The 22,987-nt window shown below is 36.5% G+C and overlaps 1 protein-coding gene across 2 annotated transcripts; it reads right to left on the bottom strand.

The window, feature by feature from the left end:
* Positions 1 to 33: 33 nt before the first annotated feature.
* KPNA5 (karyopherin subunit alpha 5) lies at positions 34 to 22,939 on the bottom strand. 2 transcript variants are annotated; one of them, XM_052781340.1, is made up of 14 exons: positions 22,788 to 22,939; positions 20,396 to 20,529; positions 17,957 to 18,058; positions 17,775 to 17,874; positions 16,875 to 16,969; positions 15,923 to 16,054; positions 14,940 to 15,028; positions 13,650 to 13,749; positions 11,842 to 12,005; positions 10,649 to 10,727; positions 9,608 to 9,733; positions 8,393 to 8,520; positions 5,398 to 5,576; positions 34 to 3,682 (listed from the first exon to the last, which is right to left on the bottom strand). In XM_052781340.1, the coding sequence occupies exons 1-14, from the start codon at positions 22,789 to 22,791 to the stop codon at positions 3,495 to 3,497; spliced, it is 1,620 nt and encodes a 539-aa protein (XP_052637300.1). In that variant the 5' UTR covers positions 22,792 to 22,939; the 3' UTR covers positions 34 to 3,494. The 2 variants fall into 2 exon arrangements, with proteins under 2 accessions (XP_052637300.1, XP_052637301.1); XM_052781341.1 differs by lacking the exon at positions 22,788 to 22,939 and adding an exon at positions 19,630 to 19,743 and having other exon boundaries at positions 20,396 to 20,530.
* Positions 22,940 to 22,987: the final 48 nt, after the last annotated feature.

Here is a 22,987-nt window from a genome sequence, read left to right as displayed (position 1 = left end):
AGTTATTGAAGCACTAAATAAATACAATAAACGTCTGTAAAATAAGTTTTATTGGTTTCTGTATGGTATTTGGAGATTTAACATTCCATAATATTGCATACTACTCATATGTGTTCTGTTACAGTAATGGGCCTTTGGCCTGGATTTAAAGATGCACTATTACTATCTGAAGTTAGTATAGGTATTTTAGTTTCCACACATTGTATGAAGATATTGTGCCATAACTAACTGAAATTTCTCATTCCAGATTTCAGTGAACTCTTGAGGTCACAGTTAAACTTCATATATCGACAGACCTATTAAAAAAAATCCTCAGTTGTACAATTTAATAAATTTAAACCAACTGAGAATCAACCGTGGAGGAAAGACAATAGTGCATCTTTTCTATTTTTTATTTTTTTTTTTAAAGACAGACCCGACAATAAATATTTTCCAGTTGCAAACTTGTTCTACAGCTAACTTATTTCTGTGCCAACATTATTACTATTTTCTGATTGCTGCTAGCAACAGTGTTTAAAGCAAATACTAGAAAATTAAAAAGCTGTATGAACCAGTCCTCAGACAAAAGTGCAACAATGAAAAAATTAGATATGATTCAGTGTATCAAGAATAGGGAACTAAAAAAAAAATAATCTTATGCTTTGCATAGTTGCATAGATTAGCATTCACATTTAAGCAGAACAAATGGTACCCTTTTAATTAAAACCAAACCCACAAAAACCAAACCCCTGTATTTTGAAACAGACTTTGTAACTGATAGGGCACTTCAGATTCCATATAAAATACCAAACTTAAAGAGATTTTCTTCTCTCAGTTTTGGGTTTTTTTTTTTTTCCACATTGGTTTCATCTGTGTAAGCATCATCATATTATGCCCTAATGACTATACCAGAGCTGACCTTAAGTCATCACCTCTATAGTTTTATAGTGTTCATTTATGTGCTTTTAACAAAGTATGATGTAAACCCAGTGATAAAATATCCTTTGAAGAAGAATTTTCATTATTATTTTTTAACAATTGTAGGGTAAACCAAATGTTGAGTTTAAGTAATGGTTTTCATTAACCAAAGTCCATCAATTTAGTTCCCTTTTAAACTGTTACATTTAAGTGTATCAGGCATGAAATATAGTTTATCTAAATGCGTAAAGTGCAGTCACTAACCATTCACACATATAGAATAATATATCCACAAAACTGAAGACGTTCTTTCAAAACAAATATAATACTTTAAACGTCCCCTCTTTTCTTCAAGTCTTTTAATCAAGATTTTTATAGTTCAGATTTGGTTTAGAGAGGCTTATATTATAAATGCAGTTGTTACAGGGTTCTCCAAATAAAAGCAGGCACAGCTGGTTATGTTATCAAAACAAGGTTGTTAGAAACCATGGAATACCCTGTTACCTGAATAATTTTCTTACACTAGAAGAACATTGAAATTCAGCATGTACTAGTAATCCTGGTAGATTTCCATGATCGTTACCCTGTACTTTGAACAGATGGGGCGGGGGGGAGCAGGGAAGAAGGAAGGTCAGTATATGAAAACCTAAAACTATGAGAGTAGAAAGGGCACAAATACAATCATCTAACATCATATGAAAATTTGGCAGCTGTACTCATTATCACACTACTCAAAACTGTTGTATGCTGTACAAATCTAGGTTTAAAGTGTCATTTGCTAAAATATCTCATTATTCAGAGTTCATAAAGTAACAGCACTCCTATATACATCTTACGCTTCTATCTTCCACTAAAAAGACTTCAAAAAGGTTTCTTCCCTCCCAGTTACATCTTAGTCAAAAGTGACCAGTAATCTTAGAAAATCCACTTCAAGTCCCACATTCAATTACAATATAGTATATATTGCTGTAACATCAAAGTGAAACATCTTAGAATCTTAACCTGCATGTAAAAAAAATTCTAAATATAAAATGGTACTGTAAATGATACCACCTTTAACCTGTATTTTTCAGTGCATTAAAATACTGTTTAGTGACAAGCACAGTGCCATGGGTAAGTAATTTGAAGTTTAAATTGCAGCTTTTTATGAAGCATGAAATGCTCTCATATGTCAAAGATTTCACTTAACCCAGGAGTTTGATGTTAATACATTAATTACAGGTAATAAAAAATAATCATACTTCAGAGTTAACCCAAAGTATTAATTTCTCCAAATGAGATATACTACTAATACACCAGAAACACTACTTATATGCAAGTCAAAGCAGAGCATATGTTTTTCTGTATTCAAAACTGTTAATGTAAATATTAGAATTCTTTTAGTGTTTAACAGCAAACACTGTATATTGTAGAGCCTAAATATTTAGATGACAATAACTTCTAGTTAGTTTTGGTGTCCACATACTTAATGCTATTTACAGTACAACAAACTTTTCCTTCAACTGGAAAGGAGTGATTCACTATTCATTCTTCACTGCAGTATTTCTATTGTCTTACCAAAAGAAAACCGAGTTAGTTAACTTAAACAACAATTCAAGTGGCAGTAGCGTATTTAGTCAAAAAAATAACACCTACTGTCAAAACTTTTAAGAAGCTACTGTACTAGAAAGGCAAACATTGCAATGTTTCTCAAACTAAAATGGTGTTACCACATTTTGACAGGAGACAGCTGCAGACCATCTGCTTGGCAATTTGTGCAAATCACCATCTCTGTCATTCATAATCACCAGCATTCTTGTGGTAACTACAGCAACTGCTTCCACTGCAAAGTACTGTATTTGTGGCTGACTTTTAATGCCATTTAGCAGCTTTAATTACAGAGCCAGCATCAAATGACCTGCAAGCTCTCTGCTGATTCCAATCTGAAAACCTCTGAAATAGTCCTCTTCCCACATAATTCAGAAAAAGCTTTTTCATATATTCAATATTATATTAGGTAATTAGCATTATATGTGTTATGTCTTTAAATACATTTTATAAATAAATTCCAGTGTGTTATAAAGTAAGTAATGCATAAAAGTTTCACAATTTAAATAAATATTTTTCACATTCCAATTCAGCTTCTTACAAGCTCATCTTTATTTCATGCCTTAGTTCTGAAGCAATGGTTTTGCTTCAATACAAGAGGTAGATTTGATAGAGACTGGGCAAGTCAAGCCTACTGCCAAAAATGCAACTGTCAGTAACTGTATTGCTGATACGCAGTTTGAGACTACATGAAAAATTCAGAACCACTACCTAAAATCCTACCAAGTCTTAGCTTAACAGTTCTTGTTAAATCACATTTAATGCTTTAGACATGATTACTCACAGTTGTTTTCTGTACATAAGAGATAATGAAAAACACAAATACAAAACAAAGAACAGTTGTATCTAACACAATATATAAAAGTGCATGAGCTGCTTCTTCATCTATTTCTGCAAAACATATTCAACTTTTCCTCTAACTTTGGCCATAAAGAAAAGACCTCTGGGGGAAAAAAAACCCAAACCCAAAACCCTACAAGTGTTTACATTTTATGCTTGTCTTCAGTAGTTTACAGCTGAAACCCCTCCATTGGAGCCTCCTGCTGTTGAAACACAAACTGCTGCTGACTTTCATCCACCTGAGGTGCAATACTGGAGTCCTCTTCTTCGACACCAAAGTAATGTTCTATGAGTTCAAAAGCCTTTTGGTAGATCTCTTGGTTTTCATGCCTCTGAAGAAATTCAATTTTATCAAGTCCTAAATTCAAAACAAAACATTTTCAAAATCAAGTTGCTTAAATGAATGATGTATTCAAAGGGAAACAGCTTATACTATAGCTTATAGTATAGTGGTACTTAGATAAAAAAATGCAATCCCAAATCATTTCAATTCATTCAATATCACTGATGCTTAATTTCCCGACCTATGTATTTCTTAGTCTTCATTTTCTGCAGCACTTTCTGCTGTCCAAACTAATTTTAAAACTATGCTAAAAGACTATTAATTAAACTAAGGAGGAGGCTGTAGTATCTACAAAGAAATATGCCATGCCTACAAAGAAACTGAATCTGTATAGAATTAGGATAGCAGTTTCCAATATCCCCATTTCTTTTCTTTTACTCTTTCAGTCTTCCCCAAATCTAAATTCCATCCCCTATCATGGAGTCATCACTGGGCACAGTCTGGTATCTTACTCAAATTTAATTTTAAGATTGAAGATACTATCTTTCCAAAAGCTTATCATTTGCAAGCTAGAGAACATAACCTCTGCTCTGCTGGCAGAATTAAGTGCTTGGCGGTCAGTAACGTTGATTCAAAACTCCTTTTTAGCTATTTAAGATAATTCAGTTTTCACTTAAGTTAGATTAGGAAGAGCTCATACAAACCCTTCTGGTCACTATAGAGGCCAAAGCAATGAGGGTGATATAATTAGCTGTTTCCCCTACTTGAACTTACACTCTACAGCTTCAGCAGCCTACACTTAACTGGTAAAGGCAAAAAAGAACCTAGGCATTCAATAGTTGAAATTATGAACGGACTCAAAATCTGGAACAGAATAAATTCCATTAAAGTATTCAATACTTATTCCTCTTACACATTAGATTGCAAAGTAAGTCTAAGTATGCACTTGGTTTTAGCAATGAAACTCTATCAGGGAATTCAGATTTAAAGGCTTCTTTACAGAAAAGTTAGTACCATCTAATCAGATGTAACGGGGTCAACTAGAATTGTTACTAGCAGGTTCTGAAACACAAACGTCTGCCCATTTTGTTTTGTCAGAGCTATAAAAAGATAACCCTCCATAAATAATGCCAGATTCATTAAAAGCCACTTTTAACATTAGTTTTGTTAAATCAAAAGCATCTAGTCGTGAAATTCCACAAATAGTCATTTTAGTTTTGATACCCTGCCTTTAAAAGGTGGTTTAATTCAACAACTCTTAAAAGAAGAAACAGAACAAAATACTTTCACAAATTAAGTACAAACTTATTTAATTTTATGATCTGAAGTTGATTTTGCTATTACTGATATTTACTATGCTAAAAAGTGATCCGACTTTGGGAATAAGTAAAACAAACTCTGATCTTGCATCCCTGTTGGTAATGAAACCATACCAGACAGGACTATATATTAAAGTAATAAAACTATATTTAGGATTGACTGATAAACTTATGCAAACCATGGCTCCAATAGACTAGGACACCTGTGTGTTAAATTTTTCTGAGAATGTTTCTCTAGAGGGACATTTAATAAACTGACCACAGACAAATGCTCACAGGTTTTCTGCATTTAACCACTTCTCCCACCATGTTACATTGCTTAATTTATGATACTTTAATGTCCACTTATGCTTGAAGTAGTTCTTATATTAAACTTACCTACAAATTTCAAAATGGTTCACAATGGTTTTGTTTTTACAGCCTGAAATAAGGAAGTTCGGGTATGTAGTTTTACAAGAAGTAATTTCTTACCATATGCTTCCTCTATAAGGGCACAATAAGGATTAATGCCCATTCCATTTTGCTTAGACTCTTGTTCTCCAAGACGCAGAATATTTTCAAGTCCATTTAAAGCCACCTGTACTATTTTTGAATCCATCACAGTCAGGAGGTCACAAAGAGGCTTGGTACAACCTAGTGCTACCAAATACCTTTATAACAGCAGAAGAACAGAGAGGGGGTGGGGGGAAAAAGAAGGACTGATAATCCAGCACATTTATTCTGACATACCAGTCTATCACTATTGGTCCTTAATTTTGCTAAAAAAAGTGGCTGAAACAAATTTCTAAAACATGCAACAACACAAAGACAAGCTTAGTCTGAAATTGAATAAATACTCTAATTTATCCTAATGAGAAAATTTAATGTGCATATTCCTAACTGGAGTGTGGAATTTGTAGTCTTTTCAACTCCTTCTCACTTGCGATCTTCAGATGGGTTTAACTGAATGTAAGAGAAAAAGTTAGCTTTAGCAATAAGTTCTTTTCTCAGGCAGCTGAAACTCTGTAGTGGCAAAACCATTGAGTAAATACGTTAGAGTGCTCTGTGCTAATGTAGTCCACACTAGGAGTCCATTAAGGTATTAATATTACCTACTATAAAGGGAAGGACAACACTGTAAATATGAAAAAATATTGGGATTCTTAGTATCCTATTCCTTTTTCCAATTTTGCACAAAATTGTGTACGAACTTTTGAAAATCAGAATCTGTGTCCTTGTTTCTAGTGTGTAAGTAAAATGAAGACAGTAATGTTTGCCTGCATCAAAAGGTTGCTTAAATATAGTTTATTTAGTGGTTTTAAATTATCCTGCAGTTAGACAGTAGTACTGTGAGGACATTAAAAGGGCTAAAACTTCATGACACAGATAATATATCTGTATTTCGTGATGAGAAGCTACCTGTATGGTATTACATTCACATTTACTATGTGAAGATCCTGAACTAAAATTTATTTAAAATAAACTAAATTTTAAGATGTTACATTATGCAAGCAATCAAAATAATACCAAAAAAACAGGAACAAACTTTCCTTACCTCTGTTAACAGTCATTATAAGAAAACGAGGATTGTTTACATTTTAAATAAATAAGCATGCACTTATTGCAACAGATATCCCAAATGCACTGGAAGAGTTATCACATCACTTTCAGTTCTAGCTTCCAAATAATACACTGTCATTTATAAATCCATTTATCAACTACTGATTCAAACTGATCACTATGCTGACAGTATTCAGAGAAACCAGAGAGTATCGTCTAGTCATTCAAGAAGTCCAATCTTTGCATCACATAAATAGCTGCTGACAGTAAAATTTTAATCAAACTCAATTTTGAAAAAGGAGTTTAGATATCTGCTTTAAAATAATACTGATAGTAAGTATAAAATTGTCCTGGTTTCAGCTGGGATAGAGTTAACTGTCTTCCTAGTAGCTGGTACAGTGCTATGTTTTGAGTTCAGAGCGAAGAATGTTGATAACACTGATGTTTTCAGTTGTTGCTCAGTAGTGTTTAGACTAATGTCAAGGATTTTTCAGCTTCTCATGCCCAGCCAGTGAGAAAGCTAGAGGGGCACAAGGAGTTGGCACAGGACACAGCCAGGGCACCTGACCCAAACTGGCCAACGGTGTATTCCATACCATGTGACGTCCCATCCAGTACAGAAACGGGGAAGTGGGGGGCAGGGATTCGCCGCTCGGGGGACTGGCTGGGTGTCGGTCGGCGGGTGGTGAGCAATTGCACTGCGTATCATTTGTACATTCCAATCCTTTCATTATTGCTGTTGTCATTTTATTAGTGTTATCATTATCATTATTAGTTTCTTCTTTTCTGTTCTATTAAACCGTTCTTATCTCAACCCACGGGTTTTGCTTCTTTTCCCAATTTTCTCCCCCATCCCACTGGGTGGGGGGGGGAGTGAGTGAGCGGCTGCGTGGTGTTTAGTTGCTGGCTGGGGTTAAACCACGACAAAAATACATGAAGAAACTACTAAGATTCCTGAAGTCTCTCCACAAAGATACAATCCCATTGTGCAAGTTTTCAAAACAACTCTCCCAAAGTTTTCCATTTTCAAACACTGAAACTGTTCATTAACTGTTCCAATTGTCTTTGCCAATATAGTATCAGCTCTGGAAGATAACCCTGTGAAAGCTTTAGGTGTAATACCACCAAAACAAAGCAGTGTCGGTCAATTTATTATTAAGTCTACTGCATGTATTTCACTCATTTTTTTGAATTTCTACATTTAGTCCCTGTACAGAGTTTCAAGGAATTAGAGTTGTGTTTAGGATTTTATTGCTGTGTTTGTCAAGACTCAAATGCAGAAATAAAAATGCCTCAGAGAAGATACTGTCATGGTTTAACCCCAGCCAGCAACTAAACACCACGCAGCCGCTCACTCACTCCCCCCCACCCAGTGGGATGGGGGAGAAAATTGGGAAAAGAAGCAAAACCCATGGGTTGAGATAAGAACAGTTTAATAGAACAGAAAAGAAGAAACTAATAATGATAATGATAACACTAATAAAATGACAACAGTAATAATGAAAGGATTGGAATGTACAAATGACGCGCAGTGCAATTGCTCACCACCCACCGATCAACACCCAGCTAGTCCCCGAGCGGCGATTCCCCCGCTCCCCCTTCCCAGTTCCTATACTAGATGGGACGTCCCATGGTACGGAATACCCCTTCAGCCAGTTTGGGTCAGGTGCCCTGGCTGTGTCCTGTGCCAACTTCTTGGGCCCCTCCAGCTTTCTCACTGGCTGGGCATGAGAAGCTGAAAAATCCTTGACTTTAGTCTAAACACTACTGAGCAACAACTGAAAACATCAGTGTGTTATCAACATTCTTCTCATACTGAACTCAAAACATAGCACCGTACCAGCTACTAGGAAGACAGTTAACTCTATCCCAGCTAAAACCAGGACAGATACTTAGGCAGAGAAAATAGTAACATATACAAACTTACCTGATCTGTTCAGGGGTTCCTCCTGATGTTGCATTAGTTATGGCCCATGCTGCTTCTTTTCTGGTGCGAAATTCAGCTTTTTGAAGAATTTCAATCAATATTGGAAAAATATTTGCATCTATAACAGCCTAAGAGATGAAATTGTAGTATTTTATGACAATTAACAAAGATTTATTATACACAAAAAACATTAATATCCTTCAATACAAGAGTCAGTGATGCCTGTTGATACCAAAGCAAACAAAGTTTTGTTAGAAGGCAGACAAACTAGAAATGCTAAACTGAAATTCAGAACTATTCCAACATTGCACTGCAGCAGCCATCAGAATATCTTCTTTTTTGATTTCTCTGTCTCTGGTGGACAGAATACTGCTTACTGGATAGGCCCATTTAAAAATCATATGACATAAGCACTAAACCTGAGTTTTTGAACTGGAGATCAAGCCTCAGAACAAAACTTCACTTTGTCCATTTATTCAGGTTTGCAGCCTCCATAGAAAGACTATGTCTATACTTAATGACTGTATTATGTATTTTAAATGACATCAAGAAGTAACATTTTCATCTCTGATTGAAGTAGAGGGGGAAAAAAAAATCATATTGAAACATGTACTCTGATTCAGAATTCTCATTTTTATCGACCAGAACCTTTTTTCAGGTAACTCCAGACACCTGGAGCAATAGTTGGGATTTAATAGTTTCCACAAGAATACAACTCAGTATTGATGGCATCATGCAGGTTTTTTATCCAAGCAAAATGTTCCAGCATTTCCAAATTGGTAGAATTGTCCACTTTTAAGAAAGGGGAATTGCTTATTACTTTAACATGCATATTACAATGCAGAACAAAATTAAAGAGAGTATACCAGTAGATGATGCTCCCACAGGGAAAAATAACAACTGTTGACATCAGATCTAAGAGAAGTATCCTTTCATTTGTTTTATAAGCATCAACTAAATCCCCATGAGAGAAACCAATCCATTTCTCTAGTACAAATCATGACAGCTGTTTTTAAAGTATTATTTTATGAAGTTATTTATAATAATCTTCAAAATTTAGAAGAAAACATTTAAATTAGGTAAAATTATAGACAGGATTAAAACAAATAATGCAGAATCAATGTAGTATCTAGTTATTTCTCCTTGTGAAGAAAAACCAAGTGAACTAGTAAAATGAAAACAAAACCAACCAAGTAACAAGTATACAGGCTTTACCTGAATCTGAGCTCTGTTTCCTGCAGTAATATTAGAAACAGTCCAGCATGCTTCTTTTCGAATAGATTCCTTGGGACTACTAAGCAAGTGCAAGAGACAGGGTAATGCAGAGCAGTTTAGAATCACCTAAAATAATTTGAGAATTGAAAATTGGGTTGTACTATATATATATAAGCACTTTAGAGATGACTTCAGATTTTGCAACACATTTATATTTTACGAAGTATCATAGATAACATCCTGCAAAATTGAAGTGTTCAATGCTTTAGTGTGCGAATAGAAAATCCAGCAATCTGCCCTCAATTAAGTTCAGACCAGAAGACTGACAACAGCAAGACTCAATAAGGCTGCTTAAGGCTAGAACATGAACAACTGAGAATAACTGAGAAGTGTAAATCTAATTTGTATAGTTAGTTGTTCATTTGTTTTTTGAGACAGATGTTTTCTATTTAATTCCTTGACAAAATCCTCTCCTATAGAGCTCACAAATTATGTAATTAACTTATTGCCTTATTTTCCCTTTACACTAGTTCTGTCAGCCTTTTAGACACAGTTTTCTTTAAAGCAAGACCTGTCTTAGTATTTCCTGCATTGCTTCAAACTCAATTCCATTGCCTGAAATTAAAAAATAAATCTTTAGAACAAATTGCATCAGTAAGACTATCACATGCAAATTCATGGACAAATCAAGTATGACCGATGCTTACAAGTGAAAACTTTGACTGTATTTGAAGACTTTAAAAAGGGAACTATAATAAATAATTGAACCCCCACTAAGGAGAAAAAATAAAAATAAAAAATGGGAAGCAACAGTCAAAGTACCATATAGGAACGAAGCAATCAACTACATACAATGCTGTAAAAAAAAAAGTGTTCTTTCTTGCAGTAATTTAACGTTTAAAATAGCAGCCTAAATTGTCAAATTAACAATATAGATCTTTCACTAACGTAGGCAGGTACCTCTACTGGACATGTATTTTGTCACAAATTTTACAAAGTTCTGTCCTGCCAATTCATTTTTCTTCAATCAACTAGTCTTACCTGTGTTTGGATATCATCCCCAGTAACAATATTTCCAACTGCTCTTAATGCAGGGGATACCACCTTGTAATCATTATGCCTGGAGACAAATATTAAATCGCTTGATATTACCAAGTGTTAAAGTATAATTTTGCATTTTCAGTGAACAATGGTTTACTTCAGGTGCTAAATTTTTAGTTATAGAAAACACTGCATTACTTCTTGTACTTTCTCCTTATTTAGCCAAATTTGACAACTGCAAGCCCACAACTGAATTGCTGATTCAAGGAAAGGGCATCTCTATGGAACAACACAACTTAGATTAATCCATCTGTCCAGCAGATTCACTTCACCCAGCTCAAGTATTATTGAATACAATACTGGAACCTGCATCATTCAATAGCCACAGAAACAAAAGGGATGGTGTTATCTGTATACTAAAACTTAGCAGCCCCCCTTTGTAAATGAACTCCCCCCTTTTGTCAGTCAAAAACCCTAGAAGCCAGTACATGAAGCCTGCATTCCCATATTCAACTGTCTGAGATGCAGGGGAAGGAAATCTACTCAGTTGTCCTAAAGCTTCTACAGAAGAGAAAGCAACCTCACCCTCTCCTGATAGCTATACAGATGAGCTTTTCACAGGGAACTGTGCTGTGCTGTCAGTGCTGGGAACTACTACCCCGACCTACTCTGCAGTCCCCATGTGAACACAGGGATTTAGTCTCCCTTTCTAGGAAAATAATGAACCATAAACCAAATATACTGGAACAGTTCAAAAGTGGCATAAGCCTGCCTCTGGACTTCGTGAGTCCGAGAACTGTCTGTATTGCAACTGCATCTCCTAGAAAGGTAAGAAAACAAAATGCAACAATGAAATAAATTAAAAAAAAAAAAGCTGAGAAATTAGTTTACAATTCAAGCTTGGTCTTCAGTCTTCACCTTTCTATTCCCTCATGTAAATGAAATCCTACATTAAATTTTAAAGAATATAAAGAAATACTTTGGAGAAAACTTTTTTCCCCACTGTCAATCTCAGGAAAAATCCCAGGAGCCAAGCAACTCTTAGCAAGCAACTTAAAAGGTTTCAGACTGAATTCACATTCATCACTTCTCACAAAATAAATTTACACTTGAGGCGAGAAAAAACAACTAAATTTTAATTCATTAATATTAACAGTACTGTAAGACATTTATTTGGTGAAGAGAAGACTTACATAAGCAGCTCTACCAATCTTCGACACACTCCAGAATCAATAACAGCTTGAATTTTATCATTGGGACCATCTGAAAGGTAAGAGAGGGCCCAGCAAGCATCTGCTAATACATCCGGGTCACTGCTAAACAACAGTCTTGATAAAACATTTAAGCAAGGAGCAACCTAGGTTGAAGAAAAATATTGCATAAAATTAGATGTTTTGTATTTTTCAACTTTCAGAGAACATTCTGCAAAGGCATAAAGATGCAAAACTATTTACTGCCAAAGCACATGAGGTCATTAATCAATCAGGACCTAGGTGGAACACTTCCTGATTAAACTAGACACCCAATTCAAACTGGTAAATTGGATAAATTCTGATCCACAGCCTATTTATTTAGAGATACTATATTAGCTATATAATTGATCAGCTTGAACAAATACCATCTAATTTACAGATAACCAGATGATCAGGAATTATGATCAGGAATTACTGATGCTTTCTTGAATCACTCAGGGAACAGAATTTCAAAGTGATATTGCTGTCTTTGTAGGAGTACTGGAGGTTATTTGTAATAACCAATTTACAATTGCTTTACCACAAAGAAACTCAGAGTAATTCACAGAAGACTCAACGTTCACTGCATCAAATCAAACAAGCAACGGCTGACTTCAGGTCTCGCTGCAACTGTAGTCTCTGGCCTTAACCTCCTACAAGCTCCACACAGACAGAGCCAGATGAATTAGACCATCTTAACACCACTTGGAACCTGACAGGTTTCAGCTGTACAGTTTGGGAATTTCATAGTCTTTGTAGAACTTAATTCTTTATCTTACATAAGTTATGCAATTCAGCCTCCTTTATGTGTCCAACCAGTGCTACTGCAAAGGGCAAAAAGCAAAGGAGCTATTCTTCTTAGCAGCTGCTTACAGGGCATCCTTTTCCACTGAAGTTGTGTTTAAGCAGCAAGAAATCTTGTTTTTTTTACTACCAGAACAAGACACTACTGAAGGATATAGCTTAGGCAGAGCAATTGCGAGGTGATCAATTGACATCAGAAATCACCCCTTTTTGTTAATATCTCTCCAAGAATTATTAAGTAGCAATGACAGTAATTACTACCCCATGAGGTAAGCTTCAAGACACGTAAATTCTCTCCAGATTATCATTAATGATCATTTAACCTCAGACTCTTGTACTAGAATATCCAATGTTCAGTTCTTTTAATCTTTTAATGTCATTAACCTTACCAGAAATTAATTTCATACTGAAAATAAGGAACTAATACTCCTATTAGCCTCTACAGTCTTCCTCTCTTTATAACCACATACTGGAGAGAGGAGGAAGTGAAGGGGAGAACATACAGGCAAATCACCTCTGTCATCATAGTCTGATTTAACTGCATCTGACAGAGCAGAAAACTCAAAATTTTATTCCTGCAGCATGCACTCTCAATCATAAAACAAACAAACAAAATTAAAAAAGCTTCAATCATAACTCACATCCTCTAAAACAGATCTGGAGAAAATACAGCCCCAAGAGGTTTAGTGCTGAATGTATTATTTGTCCATCATTTCATACCAGTGAATGACTATTTGCATCTGACTAACTACAATCTCAAGTTTTTAAGTAATTTAATTTTATTGCTGATACGTGTCAAAGTAGATGATTTTTTGCAGATACAACAGATGACAAGACTGTGTGATTACATTAAAAAGATAAAATCGAGTCTATCTCCAGATTCAAAAACTCTGTGTGTTATGACATGTTACAAACATAAGTCATCTTCAGCCTTCTGATTTCTCAAAATGAATATTTTATTATACCTTACTGAAGTCCGGAGGTGGGTTCTTTCCTCTACAGAGATTTGAGAGAGCCCAGACCGCATTTCTAGTTGTTGTAAGACGATTTGAATTTGTTAACAGTCTGTCCAAGAGAAACAGCAATAATAAAAATAATCATTTCTTATTGAAAATGTAAGTCTTTTTATGTCTATTATTACCAACAGTACCTCAAATCAGGAAAAGTTATCCTATTATTGGGCATTAGTTTCAATTTATTTCTCTTCATAGTTCACATGCTGCAAAATCTTCTTAGAATCAACTGAATCTGAATAGATTATTTTGTGTGGACATCTCATTCCCAAACCAAGTATACACGTATAAAGTAAACCATTGCTCATATGAAAAATCATTCAATAATCTTTTCTGAGGGTCTTGAGAAGGGGCTAAGAGATACAACCCTCCCTTGAATTAACTTTGACGTTTTCATTCAGAGAATGAAATTAATAATAATAAAAACAGTTCCATAAAAAGTTAGAACTTAAAAGATCTTCTAAAAAAATTAACACTTTACTGTTTTTGAATAGAATGTGAAAGATTCAACACCTGAAAAATCAGGTTCATGTTTCAGATACATACCAAATACCTAAAACTGTTAACCTGTTAAATCCCTGAGGAAGGTAATCAGTCTCCTCTATTATTTTAAGCTATTTTACAAATGTTTTTAAGACATTTATTATTTTAAGCAATAATAAATTGAACAAAATTTGTGTTGTGTAAATTTTTTCCCTGTGATGAAGCTACCTTACATCCTATTGTAGGCGTATAGTAAATGCTGGAATGATATTCCTAGTGAAGAGAAAACTTCTGGTGGAACACAGCTCATGTAACAACTACTCTGCCAGCTCATTTCAACAAGCAAATGGATAGATAGCAATACCAGAGCTTGGAGCTACTGGACAAAGGTGAGAAAACCAGCCTATTGCCCAGCCAGTTGGAATCCCACAAATGCAAGTGTGAATTGAATCATATCTCTCACCCTATAGATCCAGGACTCTGGCAACACAGAGTTCTGCACAGTATAGAAATTTCATACCTGTGAAACAACACTTCTGTGCTTTTGCAAACATTGGAAAGCTTCCAGTCATGGACTAATTAAAGATACGCATGAAGCTGTGGTAATCCAAAACATTAGATTCGTAGCAATATAATAAAAAAAGAAACATTCTCAATTTAGCAAAAAGCTTATACTCTTTTCAAATAAATTTTAAAGTTGAAGTTTACAGTTATGTATACCCGTACACTATAGTTATAGAACTAATTGACAATACTTACTCCAAGAGGGGTGGTAATATTCCACAGTTCAAAACAAAGTCTCTGCATTCTGCATTATCACCAGCAATGTTACCAAGAGCCCACACTGCCTTAAAAAGCAAAGCATCCAAATGAATTTATACATGCTTGCCAATCGACTTTTACAGATCGTCTATACATTTTTACAGCAAATATTATAGAACAAAAAAAGCGCGGTATCATTCCAAATATAAAATTTCAGAAGACTACTGATTTCTAGATTGCATTTTTTTGTGAATTCAGACAAAGTCAATTACCTACACTTGAAGTCATCCTTTCAAGGAAAGAGTCTTCTGATACAAAAATATGTTGATTTGTGTGCTTTTCAATAAAAAGGATGCACACACTCTTTTAAATATTAACATTTGCTCACTATGTGTAATAGATTCAATAAAACTGACTCAAAGTTGCAAACAATGTATGAGGAATAAAAAAGTTAAATCATGAACTTTCACCATACAAACTTACAAACATGCTAAATAAAAGCTAGCAAATTACAGCCTCTCTCAAACATAAACAGAAAACCCCCAAAACCAAACCAAACAAAAAAACCCCCAAAGTTCAGGAAGATGTTAATGAAGACTGTAACATAGTAAGATGGAAGAGCAGAAGGATATAGGAAATAAAGCTGCAAATAACTTAGGGAAAAAAAATCCACATTGTTTTCTACTCTATTATTTCTATTACAGTGTTTTAGATCCTGTCCACCTGTAAATGCCACAATAGAAATGAAGTGCTTTCTTCAAATTACTCAATAACATGAAATAAAAAACAGAATCAAAGAAACCTGAAAGAATCAGAGGAAAAAAAAACCACGAGGGAAAAAATATACTGAAGGTAAATTTTTATCCTCCTTCAGCCAATGAGCAAATGAGGCTCAAAAACTCTCTAACCATACACATCCCAAAAAACACACTCATAAATGAATTTTAAGTAGTTATAAAACACCTCAAGAAAAGAGTTACCTGCTCCTGTACATCTTCATGCTCTGAACTAAGCAACTTAATAAAAATTGGAACAGCTCCAGTTTCAATTACAACTTTGGTGTGTAGAAAAGTTCCAGATGCTATGTTTGTCAAAGCCCAAGCTGCTTCAAACTGTTGAGGAGCACAAAGACGACCATGTTAAACCACTTCACAGTAAAACTTAAACTCATGAAAACAGCTTGACATGAGAGTTGCAGAGGTTAATTTTGTAACTTTTTTTCCTTTCCACTGAAATGCAATTATTACTATTATTGTACTTTCTATACAACAAAATAATTGGCATTGGCAAAATCTCTATTTTAGTAAGCTTGCAGCACTAACTGTAAGGAAGATTTAAAATCTCTATTAACTAGTACAAATCCCTTCTGTTTACTCTGTATTAAGTTTAAGTTAATTCTTCCAGTATGAATGTACACAAGGCCTAAGTGCCATTCCATGAGCTACCACGAATAGATAGAACTAGTTACTCCTATCATTGATTATATATTTTTCAAAGATTTTCTAAAAGGGTTTCATACAAGCCTTTCAGTTTCCTGTATTTTTTTCTCCTTTTCTACAATTTCAACTGAAAAATACTACAATATATTCAACACAAACAAAACAGATTCTGCTTACACATAAGGGCTGATGATCTTAATATACCACTCTGGAAACCCTCTTGAACACATTCTGCTTTCAACACCCAAGTATTTACCAGCTGAATACATAACCCTAAAGACTACTATGAAATTCGCAAGAGTAAAGTCACAAGTTCAGTGGCAACAACTGACATTTTAGACAACTAAAATTTACAGCTTCAGTGGTTAAAAATAGCTAAATTTTACTATTAAAAAAACAAACAAACAAAACCAAAAAATGCATGCTTTCCAAAGCTCTTTTGGAGGGTTTCTAATCCCTTTGCAAACCCCCAATCAGTACCAGCCAAACTCACCTGCAGAGTGTAATTCTCATTCCTCTCTAGAAATTTCACAAATCTCTGTACTACTCCTGGTTTTTGTATGACTTCATCTATAGGTGGATTAGGCTCTAGGGAATAAAAAAAAAAACCCATATCTGTTTAAGTCTAACAAAAAAAGACCAAGTAAATTACTTTTTCAGTATGACACAAAACACAAATACAATTCTCAGTTCTTAACATAATTTTTAGCATTCAATCATTTTAATCTCAAATGAAGGAGCTAAACTTTTGACTTTAGAAGATGGCAGGATCATCTCCGTAAAGTGCTATAATTTACTAAACACCCTACTACGTATAATAATAGTAACACATAGTACTATCCATTGGCATATTAGTAACACATTACAAAACACTGTTCCCTCAATCAGTAGCTCAGATCAGTACCTAATCATAATTTCTCTTCCACTATTTTAAATGACCAAGCATACTTTTACCTATCATGCTATACAAATGCTGGCATTGATTCAAGTCTGCATGTCTTACAGTCTCAACAAAAACAAGTTACAACTGTTCTTTGGCAGCCAGAAAATTTTTCTCCCCTCAATTACAGAACGCGAATCAGAAACTGAAGTACTGCAACAAGTACTCTAAGTAATGTTAGTGTGCGTTAGTTACTGCCCTGAACACTTCAATCAAAATATCCTTGCTTTTGTTACTTTGTCTGAAAGACTTAACATTAGAATAATGAAGCTTTCTGTATTTAGCCATTAGGTCGGAAGAGATTAGGCACAGTTTCTCTACAAACAGAACTGGAAGTTTCAGCAAGCTCTATTTTAAAGTAAAACAAAACTAAAGGTTAACTGACTCTCTCTGACTAAAAATTGTAGTAACAACACAGAAGGAATGAAAAAAAATCAGGCAACATTTATGTACCTTTAGATAGCAATTTTCTGAATTTCTGAGTCGCTGTGAGTTGCTGATCAGGATCATCCGAGAAAATCATCTGCACCATATCTACTGTAATAACTTCTTCCTAAAAATTAAAAGAGGATTTCTTATGTCTAGTACTATGCACATTAACAGATAACATTCTAAACACACTCTAAAGTAATTACCTCTGGAACAGGTACAGTAGAGCTGACATCAGGATCCTGAATTGGACTTTCTACCATAGATTCTTCATTTCCCGGGAGAGAAACGTTTCGGCGTTTAAACAGCTAAACAAAGAAGAAATATTTGGGAGACATTAGAATTTACCATAGAGTGGGTACTGATGACATACACTTGGAAGAAATGCTTTCACCAGTCAAAGTATTTCAACTATTCACTTTCCTACTCATCCATGCAAATGGAATTCTACATGAAAGTTTAAAGAACATAAAGAAGAAAAACACTACTATATCTGTACTTCGATAAACTGCACTGCAACACTTCAGAGAGACACTTAAAAACTGAAGTTCTTTTTAATTAGCAAAGATCCATAAGTTTTTCCACACAGATCTCTCTACTTTTAGTCTTTTATACCTCATAATTAGCATTTATTTTTAAGCAGGAAACAGTATTCTACAAGCTACTTCCTCCTTTTTTAGTTTATAGGCTAAAATCATCAACACAGAGCCAAAGTTTGTGTTTCAGCACTCTGCATTCCTTCCTTCAACAGAAGGTCCAAGATCTATGTACTGTCTTTGCATAACAATTAAACAGCACCTATATTTGTTATACAGTTGCGGAAAGATTAAAACATTAACATTATTTTAATATAGTTGGAGAAAAAAATAGCATAGCTTCAAGGTGAACTTCCAAATTATGTAACATTAAACATTCTCTATGTCCAAAAATCACTTTACAATTGGCTGCATGCACTGCCTATGCTCAAAATACATACCTGCACTGTAGTATTTAATAAGGTATGTTTAATGAGTGCCTCTTCATTTTCTGGCATACAAGCAGAACATTCACATTAGCCTGTTTTCTTCTAGAAACCAAACCTAAATTTTAATCTTTAATCCAGTACTACACTTAGAACTACTGTAATTAACAATTCTAAGAATATTATGTTGGCATCTTTAAAAATAAATGTTAGAATCTCAGTCCACTGACTAAGATTTTACCTGTAAGCATAATAATGAAACCTCCTACTAAATCCTGATGGTTTTGTCCTCTAGGTGTCTATAGAAACCTAGATTTCTGCTATTGTACATGCCCAAAACTGCAGAAGCAACTCCACGTTTTACATCTACCCATATTTCAAACAGGAACCTAAACCAAGGCATTCTCTCAATGTTCAACACACTTCTGGATTGGGCACAATCCTGGACACAAAACAACTGCAGAATCCTTGACATAAACAAGGTTTAATTCCATTTAAACCTACAAAGGAAGAAACAACATTCTTCTTTTGGAAGACCAGCCATTCTTTCTAGCACTTAACAAGGACACAGACACTCTTGGTTGAAAAGTATAAACTCTTTTTGTTTAGGATCATGGTCTATCTACCACTTATAATTTTTTCTGGAGCAAAAGCAGTCTCATCTCCCTGCATAAACTTGTTCTCCCCAGTTCAAGAAGAGCTGAAAAATACCAGTCCACCAGATTAAGATCAAGGAGAACATAAGAGTATTCTCATTGTTACAACAGTCAGCATGGGAGAGGAAACACCCATTATTTTCATAATTTATCTCAGGACTATCTACTAGAAAATACAAAAACAAAACTTTCAGCAGGAACTGCAATGCAGTTACCCATTCACAGGTAAATGCTCCAGTATCACACTACTTCTTACTCTTACCTCTCTGGCCCAACTAATTTAAATTCTTTTTCCATGCAGTAGCACCACTTTCCCAGGAGAAGAGTAAGCATTCCCACCTCAGAGAAGACTGTAGATCAGTGCCTGGGACACTCTCTAGGTTGTGGGAGACAAATTCAGCCACTTTAGACCAAGGAGAAAAACAAACTACATTCCTTACTTTCCTGGCAAGAAACTACTAAACATTTTGGGAAAAAGGAACTGCCACAAACCATTAAATTATACAATGCTCCATGTACTCCAATCACTAAAAATTCACTGAGGACAACTGCAAATGTTATATGTAATAGTTAAGGGATCACTAATCGGTAGCTACTTTACTAAGTTACTGTAGAAAAGCTATTTGGGCAATTTAAAGTATGGCTTCAAAGATGAAAATAACCCTCTCCCTTCTAACAGTACAATTTTGGCCCAAACTCTGGAAGAGAATGCAAGGTTTCTAATCCTTACTGGAAATAAGACTATCCTTTCAGCCCAGTCTTACATGCTTAAACCTAGACTAAGGATTAAACTTAAGATGTGGGTCTTTCCTCTGTGTGCCCTACTGACTTAAGAGGGCTTCTGTTCACTTTTTTGTTTTATGATCCTATCAAGAGCCACCTGGTGCTCCCCAAGATTGCACAAAACCCAGACATTCAGCCTGGCACTCTGGATTCTGCTCCACAGGAGGAGACTGCTCAAGTCCTTCCACATATCTGAATTTAGCTTCACAAGCACTTAACAGTTAACAGCTCACCAAGATACTTACCTGTTCTTCCCTTTTCTGTTTCCGAAGCTGGATTCCTTCCTCCTCTCTTCGCCTGCGCATTTCTTGGGGATTCAGTGCATTATTCTTGTAGCTTTTCATTCGGAAGTTATCTTTACCTGGGCTTGCCATGTTGTCTATTAAAAGAGAAAAATTAATGCAAAAGGCCAAACCTTGCAAGGCAAACCTGCCATCTCTTGCACTACAAAAGTATCTACAGCAGCAGTATCTACATCTATTCCTGTAGTTGCTTGCAATACCCAGTTCATCAACAAAAATCTCTAAGGTAGAAAACAGAGAAAAACCTTTGCCTAGATAGGCATTTCTGAACTGCAGATTAAACTACAGTTCATCTTGAGGATCAGATACTTCATTAAAGGGCATAAGCTACTGCAAAAAGAAATTACGGGTCTTATGAACAAACTGAGAAACAAAAAGCAAATACATTACATTGCTAAATTTTGATTCTGTCAGCAAGTAAAGGAATTTGCTTTCTCCTCTCATAAAAGAGACATTAAATGTATTAAAAAGTAAGGACAAATCCAAGAAGAAAACCTGCAGTAATTACTGCTTCATTTAAAATCTTGCTGCATTGTTTCTTTTGTTGTTGTTGGGTTTCTGTGGGGGGTGGGGGGGTGTGGTTTTTTTTGTTTTTGTTTTTTTTTTTTTTTTAAGATGCCTATCTTGCAAACATAACACAGGACCTAAAGATTATGCTGTGTTTCCTCCTAAACTGTATGCAGAAAAACAAATTAAGGGTCAGTAGCACCCAGACAGGCATACTCTTTTCCATTTTAAACTAACAAAATGATTGACTCATTCTAATTAACAGCTCTTTTGATGGATTAGGGGATTATAATTTGACTGTCATTTCAGGCATATCAGTTGTGAAAAGATAAAAGTGATAAAACATAATTCTGTCACTGAAATGATCAAACTGACTGACTGGTAAGGTTGTTAATAGCATGATGCTAGGTTTGAAAGCTAAAACCATAGCCTTCATCTGAGAAATAACTGTCAAAAATATGAATTAAGGCTCTACACCAACTCTCACTTGTCTGGAATTCTTCCACAACAAGAAAACAACTGAATTACAGCTCTTGAGCTGTGCACAGTTCTCTCTCAACCTCCATGGTGGGACTATTTATTTATTTAAATATCAGTAGTACCAAGGACTGCTGAGCAATAAACACAAACTATGAGAGGAAAACAGTCTGCAGACTTAGGCTGACATCAATGAGACACTCCAAGGACTCAGCAGCCTGTTTCACCCAAATGCATTTGCTTCACAAGAACCGTAGTAAACTACTGCCATCTCTGGACTGCAATGCTAAGCGTGCCACCGTCTAAGGCAATTTTCTAGTAATTGTCATGTTAACTTTTGAGGCACAATTTAAGAACATCATTTTTCCAACAACACTACTGGCTTAACTAGTCCTGGAACATCACCAGTTCCTTAATCATTCATGCCTTGCTAATTTAGTTGCACCAATAAACTGTCAGACCAAGCAATGAACCAAACAAGAGAAGCGTGCATACAAAGTAGCCCAGTTTAGGTCACTGGCTCTATAGCATTACAGAAGCTCAACTGGAAGGAAGCTCTCATCAAGACTGTTTTCAAAAAGAAAAGCTTATGAATTTATAGCTTCGTTCCCCGCACAAGGGTTTTGGTATAGACATCATAAGGGCAAAAAGACTAGCAGTCCCTGATCTATTCAGGCTTCACAACTTCTGCATCTAGATCCAAGGAAGCTCGGGCTTCTGCTCTGCAAAACCACACTCGTTTCAACACTAAATCCCTCCACATCCTGCATCTCGCCCACCTGTTGTGCCTAGGCTAAGACCTAGCCTACTGATAGATTTTTTTGTAGGATTTTTTCTCCCTCCCTGCCTCCAGCAGGCTCCCTAAATACCGCGCCTTGCTGTACCACCGCCCCCTCCCCGACCGACAGCGCGGGGGGAGGCCAGACGCTGCCCGCAGGCTTCGCACCGGCCAAGAACCCGGCGCAGGGCCGGGTGAGACCCTCGCCGGCTGCTCGGCCGAGAGGACACCCGCCCCGGCCACAGGGAGCGACTAGCGAAGCCCCTCACCCGCGTCCCTTGACGAGGGGGGCGGAAAAGCCCCCTCCATCAGCAGCAGGGCACGGCAGGGAAGGGAGGACGGCAGCCCTCTCGACTGAGGAAACGGCGGCGAACAGCGCAGGAAGAGCCCGTCCCAGCACCGACCGCCGCGCCTGGCGGGGACCGAGCTGCCGTGCGCGGCAACGCCCCGCTGCTGCCGGCCGCCCCCGAGCAGGCAGGAGACCGGCCTGCGCCGGGGAGCCTTACAGCGAGGGTGCCCCGGAGGGGACCGCGGCCCCTCCTGCCCCTGCCCGCCAGCTCTTAGCGCTCTTACCCATCGAAGCGAGGACGCACGGCGCCCGCCGCCCTCCAAGCGAGAAAGCCCCGCACCGCTCCGCTCCGGAGCGCGGCACCGGCAGCGGTTCGCAATTCAAGATGGCGGACGCCGCCCCGCCGCGCGCCGCACTGGCCGAGGGGGGGCGGGCCCCTCCGTTCCCAGCAGACTCCGCGCCAGCGCAGGCACCCGCCCCGGGC

Source organism: Harpia harpyja, chromosome 3 (assembly GCF_026419915.1).
Source record: "Harpia harpyja isolate bHarHar1 chromosome 3, bHarHar1 primary haplotype, whole genome shotgun sequence".
Lineage (NCBI taxonomy): Eukaryota > Metazoa > Chordata > Aves > Accipitriformes > Accipitridae > Harpia > Harpia harpyja.
Note: the sequence above shows the minus strand (reverse complement) of the source record. Positions and strands in the feature narration are given on the sequence as shown.